This window comes from Mya arenaria, chromosome 11 (assembly GCF_026914265.1).
Source record: "Mya arenaria isolate MELC-2E11 chromosome 11, ASM2691426v1".
NCBI lineage: Eukaryota > Metazoa > Mollusca > Bivalvia > Myida > Myidae > Mya > Mya arenaria.
Window position 1 is genome coordinate 61,718,139 of NC_069132.1, and position 21,349 is coordinate 61,739,487.

At 35.0% G+C, this 21,349-nt stretch overlaps 1 protein-coding gene across 3 annotated transcripts in view; it reads left to right on the forward strand.

The window, feature by feature from the left end:
* Positions 1-21,134, forward strand: part of LOC128209891 (uncharacterized) — a 44,648-nt gene extending 23,514 nt beyond the window's left edge. For all 3 annotated transcript variants that reach the window (XM_052914151.1, XM_052914150.1, XM_052914152.1), the window contains 3 exons: positions 3,228-3,421; positions 17,836-17,957; positions 18,605-21,134. In XM_052914151.1, the coding sequence (XP_052770111.1) occupies positions 3,228-3,421; positions 17,836-17,957; positions 18,605-18,639 (351 nt within the window). In that variant the 3' untranslated portion in view covers positions 18,640-21,134. The remainder of the gene's footprint in view (positions 1-3,227; positions 3,422-17,835; positions 17,958-18,604) is intronic.
* The last annotated feature ends 215 nt before the right edge of the window (positions 21,135-21,349 follow it).

Sequence of the window (21,349 nt, forward strand, 5' to 3'; positions counted from 1 at the left end):
CATAAAAATATAAAACAATATTCATTAGCAGATACAGATCAAATCCTTGAAACTTACATAAAACATTTTTTGTTATCTCTCAAAGTTTTAACAACTCAACTTATAAAATATTTAAATAAGTATTCTTTGAAAAAACGTATTTTAATGCCATCATTCTGAATTTGAAATCTTCTAAACCAAACAATTCAGAATTATTTAGCATTGCTTAAAATATTTCTCGTTCAATTAAGAGAGTAGATTAAATTTTATTTATAATGCTTATCTTTATATGTTAACTATATGGCTAAAACACTGGCTGATGCTAACAGGTAATAATGTAACAAAAAAACACAATAGGTGAGGGAACAAGATCGGAGCGCGGCACTTTGACAGGAAGTGACGTCAACGAGGAACAGCTGTGATACAGCTCATGTGGTTCCAGCCACGTGGTAGAAACGCGGATTCCGTGTAATCCCGACCTTATTGTTTTGCAGCGTTCGCCTACGTGTTTATTGCAAAACAAAAAAAAATGTCACCTATACATTTCTTTAATAGTATTCCAATAGAACAGTCACTTTAAAAGTAAAACTAGAAGCACGTAATATTAAAGTGGCGAACATAACTTCCTTTAACGCACTTTTATTGATGCCTTTAAAAACAAAAGAAACTTTTTCTCACTGGTTACACATTATGTATGAACTGAATTAACTCCTAATTTCTACATTCTATTTTCTCACTGCATAGTTTGATTCATCATAATAATACATGTATAATTATCAATACGACTTATCCTCTGTAAGAGGATTAAAAGCATGCTTTGTCCGGTCATTTCTGTAAACACGAACTTCTGCCTTTTGCTCGGTTCAACCTCAAATTTAACAATCAATTGTATCGAATTGAACGTATCGGTTCCACAAAGCTTATTGCCTTTACATTTGTATGTGCACGAAATGCTCGTGCGTATGAATCACTCGTGCTTATGAAGCGCCACCTGGTGGTTAATCCTTTATAAACAAGGACAATTTTTTTCTTCTAATTCGTTTTACTCAAACGTAGAAAACTATATAATTTGTTGGCAATATAAATGTTTTTATTTCTTCATTGAGTTAACAATTCATTTAGTATACATGAATATATACATCATGCAGTACACTCTATGCAAAATTACGTATTTTACTGACGTAACTTACAGAAAAGTGTTATAAATCATAAGCTAGTTAAGTCTTCATGGTAATGTGACGAAACTCATACATAATACATCGTCAATTTTATTTGAAATGGTTTATCTAAAACACAAGCTTAAAAGGCTGTCGGGTGTAGGAGAATAGAGCCGGAGCTCTCCGAAAATACACTTTTTGTAAGAAAAGGGGAATAATGAAATAAAACAATCATAATTATCCTTAAATGAATCTCTATGTAAGTGTATTGTTGTAGTATACCGAAAACTACATCAGCATTTATAATAATAAATGGATTATGTGATCATATTAAAGGCATAAAAGGAATAGATGTGTTGCAATTAACTAATTTGATTTAATTGTCATAAATCAAGATATTAAGAATATTGTGGTCGATTACACTAAGAAGACACTAGAAGACACAAGACGCTAAAAATAGTATTTGTCACAAGTATACGATTTTGCACCGTACGTCATATTCATTGATGTCATCATGCGTGCCAATATTATTTTGCTATGCATTTAAAGCTCTTGAGGGTAATATACACGGATAATTTGACATGCAATAAGACTATTTTTGCCACGGGTAATTCAGCATGGTTACAAATGTCACATATCGTGTTGAAATCCGCACTAAGATAGTTGATAATACTAATGTCTTTTTACAATGATTAAAATAAACTAATTTAATGGCACTATTAATGAGTGAATGCTACGTTTGCATCTACTACGAGGCACAAACTAAATAAATGACAAGATTCCTATTAAGTTGAATATTTAAATATAGGCGTAGAATAAAAGGAATATTTGTTCTATACGTGTTCATGTGTTTTTACTCGGAATTAATTGTCGGTAGTATTTGTTTATTGAATTTAAATCAAATCTTGATCTTGATCAAATTATAAAACATTTTTCCTTAAAAACAAATGTTTAAACGTATTTGTTTAAATTATATCAAAATCACATCCAAACAAGTTAGACAAAAAATATTGGAAATATTCACTTTTGCGCCAATGTTTATTTAACCAATATTGATATTTTTTCCGCAATAGCACTAATTCGTTAACAGTCATTCAGAAAGCTATTTGCTTCTCCTCATTTATTTTCATAAAGAACATTTTACTTATTGTGAAGATTGAAATTGACATATTTTACTTGTAAATACAAAGAAAAAGTTCGTCATAATACTTCATAATGCATGTAAGTGTACATCCATCAATCTTTACATGGAAAAAATATCAAATTTAAATTGTTAAAGTATAACTTTATAAATATAACAACAGTAGAATAGGAAATAATCAAACTCATCAATGTATTATCCTTTGTTTCAGCAGAAATAAAATTAAATTTACATCATTTTTTTCGCTATATTTCTCAACACCATTAACATCTTTAACGATGTTTATACCAAAGTTTAGGTCTCAATTTGTATTCCGCAATCACATTATGCTCATTTCAAAATATTCGGCTGCAAATATGTTTATATGTTGTTGTTGTTTTTTGGTATGTTCATGTACGTAGGATCGTTTATATAGCACATATACTCTTTTCTAATCCATGATCATGAAGCGCAGTGCAATCTATTATTATATAGATGTTACTGGATACTCGATATATATTTGAGTCAAAAAGAAATTACACACCAGCATACTTTATTCCGTTATGGTAATTTAATTTAACCAGTATAACCTATATGAAGTAAAGCAATATGATTATTTTTGCCTGAACTTTTACTTAAAATACTTAAACGTGTAGATATCGTAATTTATTCCATTTACGCAAAACCTATTTCAATCCCCGTGCTTTTGTTTTAATGTCATTTTTATTGAATCAATCATGTTCTTCCCTTTATCCCCCGCCTTAATTGTACAGTGTACGGATAATAATATGCCAAAAAAACATACTTTCAGAACTGAAATCTCAAGGATGCTTAAATTAAAATCAAAATGGTTCGTTTGTATCTGGCAATCAAATCTCCTGTCCAGTTAATTTTCAATGTATTGTATGGTATATTTGTACTTATATGCATTTTATTACGTCTAATACAATGTTTGCCTTCCCTACTTGCAGATGCACCATGCGTCCCCGGGAAAACCGTATAAAGGCGGCACGTTCACAGGAAGCTTGTTGGACGACTCCGAGGGCCAGCTGTTATGTAGGATGTTAAAGGCGGCATTCAGGAGAGGGTTGATGTTCAACTTGGGGAAGGAAGGGAAAGTTGTCCTGGACGGCATCTCATTGTATAATGGTCCAGTGTTTTACAAGTAAGAATAATCTTAGAGGTATAATAAGAATCAGCTTAGGGTGTTCAGAAGAGGATTAGGGTTACTTGTTGTGAAGTAAAGAAATATGTTCTGAATGCCGTTACGTTAAGAGTCATGTATGACCGTTTTTATGCAGGTATTACTTTTTAATGTACAGTTATTATATGCATCACATGTATAAAGCATGTTATAAGTGGTAGTAAGGGTACGCCATTTTTGAAAGCATATACCGCTTTCATAGGTCTGTGGTCGAGTTTAATATAGGTAAAATTAATTAGGTATACATGAAGTATAACTAAAGCAGCGAATGAATGTTTCTACTTTTTTTCGGTAAGATAAGGAGTTTAATCAGTAAACTAACAGCAGCTAAAATATAAATAAAAAAAACCTTCAAACTAAGGAGTGAAAATATCAACTTCAAGAACTACTTGCAAATGTATTACCGTCCCTTTAACTCAAATGAAAACGGCACTTTTGAATCTTTAAAGTATTACAAATAATAATTGATTATAACGATGAATAAATATTGTCTTAGAAATAATAAAAACTGATAGCTTATTACGGAAATGGCAATCCTAATTCTTGAACGTTTTTGTTTCAAAACCTTTTGACTGTTTAATTAAAATACCCTATAATGAAATAAAAAATCATCGCCAATCGTTATCTCAACCGAAGAAGCGTGGTGAAGAAGGCAATGTAGTTCTACTAAAATACGGCGATCAAAAGTATTGATATCATATTGCTCATAACGGGAACAGTTAAGATGTGTTTAACAATTATTGATACTACCTTAGACTCTTTTAATAAATGTAGTACTGAATGACTACTCTTATTAACTATTATGTATGAAAAGTGTATGTTGGTAAATTTGCGGACGATAACAAACTTACGTAATGATTGGACTTCTTATATGATTACTTATACAAAAGAATGCGCAAATGATCTAGAACATTAATACAACGTTTAATCAACATGTTTTGGTATTTATAGTATAATAACAACCATATATACGACTCACGGAACACAAAGTCGCCGTCCATGAGATTGAGTATTTATGTTGTCCTCGTATAAAATGAGGTCCATTTTCGTAACGTAACATTCAGTGTGTAACCTTAGTCTAATCATTAACTGTCTCTCTTGCACTACTAATCTTGACGTGTTTTCAACCCGTTTATACGTATTAACGAGATACGAATCAGTGAGAAAAGCATACCCATTCCATCAACTTTTTTTTTTGTATTTGATATAGTGTTTCAGTCAGTGAACGAACAGTTGCATCATATATTATCCAAAGGCATCGTAAAGCTCGGCAGAGATGTCGACATACAATTGACGCCATAGATTCTAGAGTGTTTGCAGTCAAATCATAAATATGTAGACATTAGTTTGAATTGAAATTGGAAATCATAAACAGTTATACAAATAGTGTTACCTTAATAGCAGTTGCTTCTCAGTGATATTTCTAGTAAGATACAATGCGAAATAGTGAAATAATTAATGTAACTTCTGCGTTAATGGCGTATTTTAGCGTTCTCCGCGGGAGGTCTTTAAATTGGTCAAATTGTACGTTAACGCTGGTTCGTCATTTTATAGACAGTCAGGTGTTTTGCATGACTGTAGAATATTTCAGTCCTCCACTTCGTAGTCGTTGATTTAATCGCACAGGTTTTAAAGAACTTAAAACAGTAAGATACATAGAGTAAAATATGTCCTGAACGACACAGAGACTGAAAAGTATTATATGTCACACCTTATGACTTCATAATTTTTCATGATCTATAAGAAGTAGTGCATTTGCGGTTACTGTGAATCATTATTTAAGTTCATTTAAATATTCTTTTTGTTCTTTCGTTTCTTTTATCTTCTAGTTCTCATTGCATTGAACAGCCCTATAAGAATTAATTAAATTATTCAAAATTTTAAAAACACAATCACACGTTACTTTCTAGGATCATGTACAGGATCTGATAATACAGAATGTATTCAAACATTGAAAGAGGTTGTTTTTTAAAAATAAGACCTGTTGATAAAAAATATCACTTCCAATTATAAAATCATAATATGAAACTTTAAAATTGTGTTTGTTTTCATGCTAAATAATAAGATTGAGTGCAATGGTGGGATACGTTGCTCAACAATATTTCGACGTCAAAAATGAAATATTTTCTAAATGTACTGAATATTGGTCAGCATAAAGTGCTAAACTTCCTTTAATCATTTATGCGAAATAAAATACCTTTCCGATGAAGTTTAGTGCAAACACCAGCTATCTTATAAGGCACCGTAATTTCTTTAATTTCATCGTAAAGCACGACATAAAATATTTAAATTTCATCGAAAAAAACATATAGATTGCTATATATATGCACTTAAACAAGCATAATTTATTTTGATTTTGATATTTGCACACAAAATAAAGATAAATTTAAAATATCAGAATAACTCGCATTTTTAACATTCATTTTTTTTCGATTTTAAACGTACCCTTATTGTCTTCAACGTCATAATAAGTGTTGAACGTCGACGTTATTGTTTATAATGAACTTACTAGCATATTCAATCACGTTAAACGTCTATATACTGACTAATGATAGTAATAATAATGATGATAATACTAATAATAATAGTATTTACTAAACAATACAAATGCGCTCGTTATCAACAAAGTTGACCAAAACCAATTTAATTTGACACCATACTCTTCCTAAACCTGAATAAGGCGACGCTTTCTTAACTTTATTTCCATGTTACACATTAAATTTCTTAAACGAAGAAAAACAACTTAGCTGTCCATTTCATCATATTTATTTTTGTTCATTCACATTTAAAAGGTTTGGAATGTTTGGCGAGACTCCCCTTTCACATATATAAATATCTGGGCCAAATTGACCACAGCACAAATTATTTAGGCCCAAATGGCCATAGCGCAAAAAACTAATTTTGGGCCCACTTGACCCATAATGAATTTTGAAATAAAATGGTCCGAAAATGTTGACCCGATTAAAGGCCAACTGGTCACCTGCCAAACTTTGGCGTCTTCCATGGCGACCTACCCCAAAGCTTCAGGGTTGAAAATAAGCAATCAATTATTGCAGCAGTTAAACAATACAATTTAGTTCAGCTCAGCAAATATGCAAATCAGTATCAACTATCAATTACAAGTATTCATTCTTTAGCAAATGTAAGTGAATTCCGTCACGGACAAGCAATGTTCGGAAAGCACTTTAAAATGGTTAATGATAAATTTGCTTAAGATTTGGATAGAAAAGGTGCTGCCGAGCGCCAATGTGAAGCGAAGATAATCTGAGCTGAACTCCCCAAAGAACAAATTTGGGGCGGCAGCACAAGGGGAGCCCCGCCTTCTTGATACGAGATGGTAGCTTTCAATATGATCCGCATTATTCTACTAAGCAGCAGTTCGTATATAACTGTTATATTTCAGGCAAAGTGAGTTTTAGCTTAGCGTGTTTCTGATACAAATTGCCAAATTTTGGTTGAATAACTCGTTGCCATCGTCTGTTAAATTAACGCCATCTTGCAATAGATACTTGGTTGAAATATTGTGGGCCAAGAAGCACCCCATTTCTTTGAAATGTAATTTTTGCAGAAGCTGTTCAGGCGCCTTTTAGCGTTATACATAGCAATGTGATTTTTTGAATAGCGCCATGTTAATCTAGGTAAAATTTGCGAGAACACAACTATGGTACCAGGTAAGATGTTGCCAATATTATCTACCAGCATCTTAAAATGCTTTATAAACTCAGAAATTTTTATCCTTCCAATATCATTCCCGCCGCAATGCATAATGATCATGGCTGGTGGCTGGCACATGTTTACGCGTTTCAGAAGGTTAATCTTTCTTTCCATTTCCTTAATGCCTAAGCCCCCGTAACCCTGCCACCACAACTTGCATGACTCCATTTTCAAGTTAGGATCAGACATCCACGCATGCATGAACGCGTTCCTGACGATAGATGACCCCACAACCCATACGTGCTTAGGAGAACCTAAATATGAAAGAATATACAACCAAACTTAAAAATTGTTTCCGATCAATTGAAAGTAATCAACGATATGAGAGAAATGATCAAATAGGTACTGCGAATTCTAATGAAACAGTATACATGTACTATTAAAACCCATTAAACTTCTTCACATGCCAGATAGTAGTGCAGCCTAACGGAACGGCGGTTATTACTACACACTAAATTAAAACGTTAATTTAAACAGGGCAATGACTGTGTGTTGCCGGTTTTGATGTATGATTTATAAGCCTCTGACTTCCATCGACCCGCGGCCTTAATAATGTCAACAGGGCAGCCTACCAAAGCGGCGGTTGTTGCTGCACCTATTCTAAATGAATGTGTATTATATTTAGAATACTCAATGTTTAATGTAGAGAGGCACTTTTTCAATATAGCTGAAAATTGACCGCGTGTCAATGGTTTGCCATCCAGATGACAGAGCAAGGGGCCTCTGATTTTGGGCCGTCTAGCAATAAACTGCCTCATGGCCAACACAGGGCATGTATTCTTAGTAGCCTTCGGGATTTTAATACTATGGCCACGGGATGTTTGGTCTGTTTTGGAACCCCTTATATTTACAATGAGAGCATTTTCTGGCGAGGCCAAAAACACGTCATCAATTGCAACTACCCTATTTGTTAGCTCTTGTTTTGTAACAGTGATTTCACCCACCCGGAAAAAGCCAAAAAAACTAAGCTGAAAGCAGCGGATAACAACTGACTTTCATAATGATTGGTGGTAACAAAAGGTAATACTCCAATTATTTTTTCTAGCAAGCCCGACGTTATAGGTAGCCTTGTTCTAGAGGGCGGTTTGCCTTTTTGGATGCCATTAAGTATACGATTAACAATGTAATTTTCTGTGGCGTCTGGGTGACCGAAAAGCTTGCATTGGCATCCGACCGCACATTTGTAGAGCTTAATGGTATTGTATGTTAGCTTTTCTAAAGAAAGGTATGACAAAAACATGACAATATGATCGACCTCCGGTGGCCAAGTATCCGGGTATTGATAAAGAAATCGAAAATCCCGAAACCTTTTAAGCCCTACATTATATGACTCCAGTGTGTTAACTGACAATGACGACGATATTAGTCGTCTACTTTCATTTCTGAGATCAGCGACAGAACATTTTCTGGCAATTGTTCTTTGCGGGTAGCTAAAGGTGCTAGCCGGTGGAATCTCTGCCACTGTTTGCGTGAAATCGAATCAGCAATTTCGTTTGCATGTGTATCAATGTGCATTGCCTTAAAGAAAATATTAATCTGCATGCATTTCAAAACAAATCTTCTCACTAGCTTCATGACCCGCTTTGACTTTGCTGTTTGCTTGTTTATTATAGAGACTAGCGCTAAATTATCTATACGAAAAATGATTCGCTTATTTGCCAACAGCGGCGCCCACAAGTAAACGGCTAAAACAACTGGGACCATTTCGAGAAATGTGATGTCCTTCATGACATTATCTTTTATCCAGTGCTTGGGCCATTGAAAGAAAGCCGATGCCGTTGAAAAAAACACCCACAGCCCAACTCAGCGCTACCCGCACTGTCGGTAAAGAGTTGCAAGTTTTCATTTTCATACCAATCCTTTTCAGAAATGGGACAAAGGCCGTTAAATTCTGACAAAAAACTAAGCCACATAAGAACGTCTTCGCGCATGCCTTGCGTTATCCTTAATTTGTAAAAATTTAATTTCCAATCCAGACATAGAGTCATAAAAGCGCCGTAAAAAAGCTCTACTCGAGCGAATAGCTTGGCCAAAGAAACACAATTTTCCTACCAATGACTGAAGATCACCTAATGTGATTTTTTTCTTGTTAACATAACGTGACAGCAAGGACTTCAATTCCTAAATTTTAACGAGTGGGATCCTTATAATAACTTTGCAAGAGTCGATCTCAAAGCCAAGGAATATTAAAACAGTTGTGGGTCCTACGCTTTTCTCTTCGTTTATCGGGACACCAATTCCGTTGCAAATTGTATGAAATGTTTTTAGTAATATACCACAATCGTTTGTTTCATCGGGCCCGCCAAAAATAAAATCGTCTAGATAGTGGTCAAGAGATGGTAGTCCTGATAATGTTTTACAAGCCAATGGATAAATGTTGAGAAAACCTCAAAATAGAAAGGGGCGCAGCTGACATCGAACGGAAGATTAAGGTCGATGTATATTGCCCCTTGTTTTTTCATTCCCAGTAAGTTAAAATCACACGGATTAATAGGCAATAGCCGAAATGCTGATTTTATGTCTCTTTTAGCCAATAAGCAATTTGGGCCTAAATCGAGAATCATATCAACCACCTTATCGAATGACGTATACGACACAGTTTTAATTTCATCTTTAATACCCCCATTTATACCACCGGTTTTTCTCGGAAAGCTGAGATGGGTAATAAGACGGTGCCCTCCGTCCGATTTTGGGACGAGCCCTAATGGCGAAATATGGAGATCTGAAAAGGGTAGCTCAGTGAAAGGCCCTGCCATTCTGCCTGCTTGAATTTCTTTATTAATTTTATCTAAAACAATTGCCGGATTAACTTCAGCGGACTTTAGATTTTTTGAGTCAAAGAATTTCCGCTCTCCATAGTATCCTAGCTCGAAACCATGTTTAAAACCATTTTCTAATAACTTTGCGTGCTCTCTATTTGGGTATTGTAAAAGAAAAACCGATAATTGTTCAACATTAATAGGTGAGTAGCCAGGGGATTTTAACTTTTGATATTCAATAACGTGGTCTGCCTGATTGGGGGAAGCGAGAGTACTGCTTAAAGGCGGAGCGGAAGTAACCGCGGTTGAAAGCGGGCCGCGCGTGGTAGGCTGCGCCACGGAACTGTGCTGGGCCACTGTTGTGACTATAGCCTCTTCCATTTGAAGCACAGTACCTAGAAGGGTGATGATTGTTACATATCAGGCAAGAATGTTGATATTTGCATGCTGTGTTGTAACATTGCCTGTAATTATAATCAAAACATTTGGTGGAATTTTGTTTTCCTACATTATTCACGACAGCGAGTGACGGGCCCATAGACAAAAGCCACAACTCATTGTCAATTTTACCAAATGAAAAGCTCGATGGGTCAAATGAGAGGCGCATTCTAAATTGCTGGTCGTATTCGAGCCAGCCAAGCCCAGCATATTTCTTAGCTGCCAGCCTTATATCTCGCCCGTATTTCAGCAACTCTTGGGTTTTATTAGGGTGAGCGGTTAAGAATAAAGAGCTATATACAAAAAAAGGCGTCGGTCCATTGTTCAATGTTTGATATTTTGGACGTATTTGGTTTGGCTCTAAGCGCAATTTCGCCGTTCGGGCCTATTGATAATTGTTTCATATCATCTAGAGCGCTTACGGGTTTATCTTGGTCTAATAATTGAGCAAAATCGACATAGCTACCAGAAATAATCTTAGATTTAATGGAGGCCGACATTGAGTCTCCCAAATGGCTGTGTATGCTTGGCGACATATACATGGTTGCATCCTGCTCTAAAGGTACATTAACTATGGGAGTTATACCTTGCTCACAATGTGCCTGATTCACCAAGGGCGTAGTAAACTCCGGGCTCTGGTTTTGGGCGGCCTGCACGTCCGAATACCTCATGGGTAGCGCGTCGCTGTATGATGTGGCACTAAATGTCGCGGCGCTTGTCGGTGCTCCTGACGGCTGAGCCACGTGGCTGGCAAGCGGTGCGTTCATGGTGTTCACCTGTGTGCACGTGGACTGTGTCCCTGTTACCGGCGTGGCCGTCTCGAACCTGGCGCGCTTGGCCGTCCGCAGCTCATGTATGATATCGCGAAGATCCGTCTCAGACATGTCAATAAATCGAAAAGAAGAGTAAACAAGGAAATGACAGCATGATTAACCATTAGCGAGTAAATATATTTTAACCACAGCTTATATCACTTACAGTTCTTATAGTTAATATTTACTTTATGACAAGGCCGGAGCCACTAAATCACTATTGCATAATAAATATACTTGTCCCACACAGTTATAAATTTTAATTTCCCCTGAGCTGAAAAGATGCATATTGAAGTCAAGTATTGAAAACAAAAACCCGAATGACAGAACGCGTCCTCTCAGCTCAGATAATTAAGCGGGAGCTATCATTACCATACAGCTTTACAGTAACAAACCAAGGTATAGTTACGTAGTATAACGGTGACCACGTGCGCTCTGTCAAAAACAGCTGAGCAAATATCGATCATGACTAGACATATGAAAACCAATAATAATGTGAAGCCGATAAATATTACATATCACTTATAAAATTAATTTTGACGAAGCAATATAATTAATATCAAATAGTTGTAATATATATATATATATATTTTTTTTTTAAATGACGATGAAATTAATTCCATAACTTTTAACACACCTTGTACTGACGATGGCTTGATTCGAAAGAAAGCTTTACCACAAAGGATTATTACTTGTAAACCGAGAATTTACTTGACCAATAGAAATTTAGAAGAGCGATAAACAACTCATGCGAATTGACCCTACGTTGACCTTCGGTTAATAACAACTAACATTTCACTTGTTGATAACCTCGGTTACTCGACATGAATAACCGGAATTAATTGTACAGCGATTTGCAGAATTTTGACAAAAAATTACATATTCATTTCAAAACACTACTTTATTCTGTTCATGCGAAGCAGTTTAACAACCTGGATTAATATTTAACTCAGAAAAATAAGATGATAAAGCCGCGATTGTTTTTGCCGATTTAACTAATCTGTTTTTTAGCACTACAAATAGTCAATCGCACACGGAACGGTGGTACACTAGACCTTATCTAACTCCTGGCAACGTTTCATTGTGATATGTCCTGGTGATAGACAGTGGGCATCGTACACCTGAAAGGAAATCATTCATCATCATCATCATCATCATCATCATCATCATCATCATCATCATCATCATCATCATCATCACCACCACCACCACCACCACCACCACCACCACCACCACCACCACAACCACCACCAACAACATCATCAATATCATCATCATCATCATCATCATCATCATCATCATCATCATCATCATCATCAACACCAACACCACCACCATCTACATCATCATCATCATCATCATCATCATCATCATCATCATCATCACCACCAACAACAACAACAACATCAACAACAACAACAACAACAACAACAACATCATCATCAGCAGCAGCAGCATTATCATCGTCGTCATTGTATAGGATATAGCAATATTTTTTACATTTGTTTTATAAATATGTAAGTTTCAGGTCGTAGCTGTTTACACAAACAAACCTTTAATATATAAGCGTGTTCTTCATTATTTTGTGTTACTGTCGCCGAAAGACGAAAATCAAGGCTCTCAGACTCAGAGTAATGGGACCTTTTAGGCGCTATTCTTGATATGATCATGTCTATGTTCTCGTTTGGACTCGTTGTTGAAAGTGTTGCCCGCATTTCCGTCATTTTTGTGGTGGTGTAGGCGTCTATCACTTTTTCAAGGTTCTCTCGTACGGCCCGATCCGTAAGGTTTTTCCCGCCCGGCAAGCTCGTATGACGGTAATTTGCGTCCCCAGCAAGGCACCACTTCTAGTCACAGCCGCCATGTTCCTCGTAGTTGTGTGAAACTATAGCGGTAAGGTTTCTCTTTATGCCGTCTGGATCACTTAAGTTTTGGGATACAGCGTAAGAAAAGAACTTCTTCACAAATGAAAGGGTTTAATTTTGTTGTTTGATTTTACTTTGTAAAGGAAATTGGACACGTTTTTGACAACATGGTTTATACCATTATTTTATTATTTTTCGAAGGAACGGAAAAAGGCATCGTTTCACTCTAGTATACGTTGACGTGTCGTCGTCCGTTGTTAATGCCTTTACCTCGAGGCTTTTCTTTTCAAATCCTGAAGGCATTTTAATGTCAGGAATGCTCCATTGCTTTTGATGAGCCCGTCCAGTTCTTCCCGCATTTGTGTTTTGTTGCAGGAACTTTTCTTCTGATTGCATTCTTACAAAATCTTCATTTTTTAGCAACGCCAAAGCTCGAACATTTTCTTGAAGATTTGCCGACAATTGTCACGTGCCATGATGAAACGAAAACTAAATGCATTAAAGACGTTTTCAAAAGTGCATGAATTCAATTATTCGTTTCATCAAAATATACTTAAGAATCATTAAGACTAAAATTGTATTTATATAAATCTTTTGCAAAGTATCAAAATATGGACACTGAAGACAATCTCACTTTTCGGTTGATATCTTTATGAATATGATTGGTAGACATGCATATACATTACATGGCAAGGCGAATCCAGGATACGTTAGGAAGCGTTCACTTTTGACACGTGTCCCTCCTTCAGAACCGAAATTTATTTGGTTTAAAGAGTTAGCGTGTGGGGGCGTATTCCCCCCTTAAAAAAAAATAACAATATATAGTCCAAAATGCTACATTTTGGGCGTACTATTTTTTTTTCCTTCTGTATTGAAATAAAAGTAAACTAGGATGAGTTTAAGCGAGGGAGGGGGGTTCGCGCCACCCGCCCCCTCATTTTGAGGAGCATACTGCGCTTGATGCAAGCTTACAATATGAATAGTAACTGAAATCCTATTTACCGGACAAGCTGTTGTTACTGTGACCAGTTCCTCGTTTCTGCCAGCCGCCATCCGCCGAAACCTCCACCCACTGTTCATCTGTTGCCCTACAATTCCATTAATTACAACATTTTAGTACAATAAGAAAGATACTTCCGGCGGAGGATAAAGTGTATACATTAATTTGTCATAGTGGAGACTCCGCTGTTTAGATTGTATGTATTCAGAAGAAATATGTCAACAAAGAGTCACAAGCATTTCCTTGTACAACTATAGTTCTACTGTATGTTTCATTATATCCGTCACTGGAAAGCTTTTACATGAATGAAGTATAGTAACATAACAGGGCGGCAACTACCTCAAAGTTCTCGTCGATTTTTCGCTCCCTGTTCTTGAGTGTCTTCTTATTAACAAGGGGAAGGTTCATGTAGGCCTGAATATTATTCATTTCTTATTCCCCAAACGCCAGCGTTGATCATGGCTGAAAGAACTGAAGCATTTCAAAATATATATACAAGCTATTTGACGTCAATTAGGTAGTTTTTAGGGGTAAAATTCATTGATATTATAGTAATATTGATGCATACTGAAAACTGCAGCAAACTATTGCTTAGCTTCACTTTTGTAATTTTCGAAAGAACCATTTACCTGCAGCTAACTTTGTAGTTACAGCAAAGCATCGAGTTCCGGTTTTGTGATCACAAGCCTTGTGTCGTTTTCCAGTCGGCACTGTGTTACCAGCCAGACATGTCATGCATTCTTTATGAAGAATACTCTCTAGAACGTATTTTGTTTCTGATGTTATGCTAGTAAACGACAACTGTTCCGCGCACTTGCAGCATTTTTTTCAATTAGTCTATTAAAATCTTTTACTCAACAACTCGTCTTACATCCAGAAGGTCACGCTTGCATTTCTTACGAATCTGTACAAGCTTCTGCACCCGTTTCTTGGTGTTTTCTTTAGTGAACTTTCCATTTTTTTGCGAATATTCATGTTGTCTGCATTTGCATTTTTTATGACGCTGTTTCCGGTTTTATTAAGCACGTGATCGGTTTCGACAAAACGCGAACTTGCTAACTCAGATTGCACGTATCGGACTCTTGATCAGAAGGTCCCGGGTTTGATTCCAACTCGGAGCATCGTTTGATGATAGTTCTAATTATCATCCAGGAATGTTAAATGGTTATGATTTCATGTATATGACATATCTTTATAAAGTTATGTAACATGTTTATGTATAGATGATCATCGCAAATTATAATAAATCTTACCTTTACCAATACGAGAAATTGTATTGCATGCACGTGAATATGCATAATCGCCATCGTTCATGCAACCAATAGATTTATCAAACATAAATGCAAATCTATCAAAAACAAAATTTGGTATAGAAAATCATATTTCCGTTGCATTTGCTTAATATTATTTTGCCTTTTTTCTTAGTTATTGGACGACATTACGGTTTCTTTGCATTCCGTTTTAAAAATATCACAATTTAACGCCAGCATTACGACTACGTACATCAAAACAACGTTGACGTCAGCAACGTTAAAACGAACGTTTCTGAGCACATTGTTTAAATTGGTTGTTTAATTAGCCCGACAACACATATATGTTATTACATAACACGAAAGGCTAAATATCAGGCTACAAAATGTTAGAAAAAAGTATAGGAAATGCCAGGCAGTTTTTTTCACTATAGGCCAGTCGTCGAACGTAAATTAACGTGCACAATTATGTAATGACACGCAGCTTATCTTCTGCACATGAACTAATAGACACATTTGTTGAAAATACATATTGTATGTTATTATTGTAATAGTTATATAACTGTAGTAAGGCATCTTTACATCAATTTTCATAACTTTATAATGACAAACGGCAGTTAAGTGACGCAAAATCAAAATTGTAAAAAAGGGGTATGGTGTTAGATAGCATCTTTTTGCACTAACCGACGCCGCCGATATAAGTCATTTTAGCAAAAATGAGAAAAACATGCCTGACACATCATTCTGGCCAATTGTTAAAGCAGTTGAAAGATATTTAATTTTGAACGTCAATTTTGACGGAGCAACGTATCCCATCACCTTAAGTTACGCCGCCTGATACAGTAAACACAAACGGACGAGCGTTGAGCACCCCATTATGATACTCTTGTTAAATAATTATATTGCTTGTATACCGTCCGTATGTTTTATGACTTATACCATGTACACTTAATGATAAGATGCATATGGTTTTAAACCAGCAGATTTTTTTTCATCTATTGAAACTATTCATGGAGTGAAATATAAAAATACAAATGCAGTACAGTTAAGTCACCGTATTGTACCGTAGAGCTCTATTAATACAGACGGTGACGAAAATTTGCATATTTAACATACCTCATGTGTGAAAATAAATGCGGATTAAACAACTTTATGTTATGCCTTTCGATGCAATACGAAGTTATATCAGTGAAAAAAATAAGGATCGAAACTATCAACTTTCAAAACTTCTTTACAGTTACAGTGTAAGTACTTCCTCTTGATCAAAACTAATCACGTCAGCTTGAAAAACAAAATGTTGTTAAAACAATTAAAGATTGCATGAGGTTGCATAAGTTTAAATAAATATATATTTGGCAATAAACAACTTACCGTTTATCAGAAAAATGGTAGTAATGTTTTTCATGAACCTTGAAGCTGAATGTGCGAACATTTGCTTTCATTAAAACCGACGAAAACAACAGCTCGAATATAAATAGAATGTTATATCAATGTTATCAAATATCTTTTTAAATACGATCTTTCAAATGTTGACTCAATAAATGGCCATATAGTAATTTGGTTATGTACCAATGCCCTGTTTAATTTGAAACTGCTTTCGTTATTATTCGATGCATAAAAGAAAGTTCAATAATTAATGTTCATGAAATGTTTGCACAAACAAAAACTATTGAATAATAAACTATAAACAATCGGCTAATTTTTCCCCAACGCTACGCCATCAGCTATAATTTTGCGTTAAGCGCGTTAAGTGCGTCCGTTGGGTAGCGGCGGGGAAAACACTTTTTATAAGGGGTATTTAGAAAAAGTAAATACTAAATAAACTCCGAAAAGAAACTATTTTTATTTCATTGAAACATTTTTTTTTTTAATTTTGGCCTTGATCAAAGAAATACTATAGTTTTACTCGTGGATTCGCCACTCGTAAAGATATGTTTTTCCATGAAGCTCATGAAATAAATTACGATCTTATACTGAATTGAACAAATATCCTGTATGTCCTGTATGTCACTCTCACAGTTCTCGTGAAATTTAACATTGTTGAACACTGCAGCACTGAATTCAAGAAGTTTCAAAAAATAAATAAACTGCAATGCAGCTCTTTTGTTTAAATGCCTCAAATAATTTCCCCAGTACTCAAGCTAAACAAGTTACTGATTAATACTGTTTAATTAAACTTTTTAATTACACACTATAATTGAAATGTATTCGTATATATAATGTAGAATGTAGACAGATTTTAAGAGGTCAGGAACAACTATATGTGTACAGAAGAACCAGTTTGCATCTTTTTCTTATTTATACGTTGCATATAATACGTTGTAAGTATGAGTAACATGTGTTTGTATATTATTAACGTTACTATCCAACTAATGTGACTCGCGATTCCTTCCTATATGAGAGTGACCTCAGATGTTACCTATAAATTAAACAGTGTCTGTATAGATATAGTTTACCGTCAATCTTTCAAAGTTGCGGATCACGTTCGCATTACGTTCAATACATGTTTATATGTAGTTACATTCTATTTTTTGAAGTTGGACATATCCGGATTACAAAAGATACACACAGACATTGAAAGCGGAGCTGTCAGCCAAAGGTATCACAAAGGCGAATATAGACCAGACGGAGGAGCTATACGAGACCGTGACTGTTGACGGTCGGTAACTTGCATTAGTGCTGTGTGTCGAAACACCCACTCCAAATGATAATGTCATATATTAAAAACAATGCATGTGGGTATTGTATATAGAATGTTTGTAACATGGCATGCCAATCTGGAATCTTTCTACCTACCATCGAGTTCGTTTTTAATGACTTTTTTGAACTTAGTTTGAAATGATCGTATATTAATGGTTAAACTGAAATCTTCGTAACGATATTGGGTTGTTTCAATACAAACCATGAATTATTTTGTCCAGTTTACGTAGGATAGTTTTATTATCTTGAAATCATTATAAATATTAATTACTTTATCGAAATGGAATTCTTTATGGAACATAATCATGTGTATTATAAAAATTATATAATATTCTAGATATAATTGTGCTTTTGCAATTTGCATGTAAATTATTTCTTTATAAAGTGTATGAAAAATATTAGATCTGGATACATTTTTTTGTCATTGATAATTTTGTATAAAAAGCTTTATCGGTAAAATTCAAAATCACGATATTGATGTAGTAGCTTGGTTTACAAATAATTATGCAGTTTTCAATGTGTATTCATTGTCATGATCGGTATTGTGCATATACTTTTGTTTTAATTTGGTAAATGTAGTTCATCAAATACGGTTTGTAATTTCAGGACTACGCTTTCTCGAAGCTTCGCTGAGTTCTTAAATAAGATGTTAGCGAATTTGTAGACATGGTCAAAACAAAGGCTAACGTAGAACATTGACTATCGTCAGTCTGTTGTCCGTGGTCGTCTGTTATGAATATCATTTTTCTCAAAGATTTCCTGTTAAAATAATTAAGCGTGTTGTAAAGGATATTTTAATGAGATGTGTTACTCAGACTTGGAACAGAACATGTTGTTGTTACCGAGCTTACAAATTACTACGTTTGATGATTGTTTTATTTGTCGATACTACACGCTTAGAGTTTAAATTTTCCATACGGAGATCAATAGATGCTATATTTTGGAGTATTTTATTGGATAAAGTAGAACATGCATTAACTGTGCGTACAATGTTAATCATATTATATCAGCAATTCTTGATGACATTTTGTTCATACAATATTTTTTCAGAAATACCTATAATTAACAAAATGTGGAAAACTGATAGCGCATATCTGTACATTTCACAAAAATGCCTTTCCGGTTTTCACGAATTCGTTTTTAAGTTGTCCACTAATCATTTATTCCCATTGTAGTATGTGTACCACAATACATTATGTAAATAAACAATCTCTTCCCCATGATTTGTAATATGTTTGGTTGTTATTGTGTTGTTTTTGATTGTTTTGTTCGCTAATAGTTGTTATTTGAAAAAGCCTTATATAATCGTATGCATTTAAAACGAAATAGTTATACATGCGCTATGTGCGCGTTTATTTTAATATTTTCATTTTAATATTTATTGATGCTCACAATCAGGACTAACAATACTATGGTTATTACCCGTGTAGAAGATTTGAATAAACACAAAATCACAGGCATGTGTACAATTTCATGTTTACATATATATCTTAGTGTAAAGGCATGGAGCTTAAGCATCTGTATTATGGTCGGTGAGAGCAAGGGGTAACTTTGCGTTTAAGCCAAATTTTATATGCTCGACCAGAAAGATCTCAAACGTTTTTTGTTAGTTTGCTAAATTAAAGGTAGTACTCTTGTGCAAAAGGTTGTGGTTCTATGCCCGACCGAGTCATCCAAAAGCATTTAACGTTTTCCGCCCCCTTAACTCCATTTACACGCGCTTGACAAAACATGATATTATTGGGATACATGTTGTTGTTTTTTGTGTGTGAGGCTCTGCGCGCATAAAAAACGCTTTAAAGCATAGTGAGCTCGTCTTTAACTAACAATTTCAATTTGGTTACCCCAACATAAAGAGTAAATGTTTTTTGTGTGTAAAGCTTTTGATACATGTATGGTCAAATTGTGTTGTATGTACGGTTTTTGTACATCATGTGGTGTATTTTGGGCCTATTTGTTTAACCTTTGGGCCTATGCGTTTAACCTTAGGGCCTATGCGTTTAAACGTTAAGACAGTTGTTGCTTAATTGTTTGATAACCTTGCTTGACCATACAGTTCTCATTGTTTTATTACAATTATATCCAAAGGCAGTTTGTGTTTGGTGCAACCTGCGGTAGTAATACAGGCAAAAGTGTAGAATGGTAGGGTTTTAACTGACCTAATAGCGTTATTAAAACGAGCATAAACAGAGCGATTTATTGAACGATGTGTTATCTATGTTTCGAAAATGTATGTATTATTAAATGCAATGGAGTTATAAACAGGTTTGACACTTTTAACTACGACTACAAAGGAGAGTTCTCTACGTCATAATTACTTATACATTAGGGTGGTTTAATGTTAAATTCATTTTACCTTTATATGTTACATCTTTCTTAAATTTATATGATTGTGCTACAATAAACGAATACGTTAGACAGTACATAATAGTATATTATTGCAAGGTAAATGTAAATGAAACGGGACTAGTTATGGTATTCAAAACGTTCTGCTTTGCAGTTTAATATGATAGGAATTCAAAAGAAAAACTTAGGTTCATACAATTATTTTTGACAAGTAAGCCATTGAATATGATCTGATATTGAATGGTTCACTAGTCAATTAGTATTGTTTTGTGTGTGACCATTTTATTTAGTATATACAAATTCATTTTAGCTCGATTGTGACGAAAGCTAAGCTTATAGAATCACTCTCGTGTCCGTTTCCTGGGCAGAAACCAGTACTGTGTCCTTTTTTGAGGGGCAATGAGAAAGTAACCCTGATGGGGATCGAACCCACAACCTCTTGGGTGAGAGGAGGACACCTATACCACTAGACCACTCTCACCAGACCATTTTATTTGTTATCAGGATTAAGAGAAACTTCGAGCTAATGCGATGCTTTGTTGATGCCTGTGACCGATGACTGTCCATTTATATGTCATATACTATCTTATTTTGGCATGTACAATTGTGTTGTTCAAGCCGTATTGTATTATGATATGGTATTCAATGTATTGTAGCTGTTTTACAAGATTATTCCTGAATTTAGCCATTGGCATACTTTGTTTGCAAACATTTATGTGAATTATGCCTTGTATTACACAATATCATGTCTGTATTGTAAGTTAACATAATAATCGGAAAATAAATTCGTACATACTAAATACTTGACCGTAATTGTCTCAATTTACAACTGATTGTCATAAAGATGTATTCCATGTCGTACTTGATTGATCTGTTATTGGCTGTTTGACAAGTCTGCACCGTGTTTTAATTTACACCTTTACACGCTATAACAACCGTCAATGTGCGTCTGTCGTATGGCGTCCAATATAGGAGTTCTAGGTTTTAAATCCCGATAAAAACGGA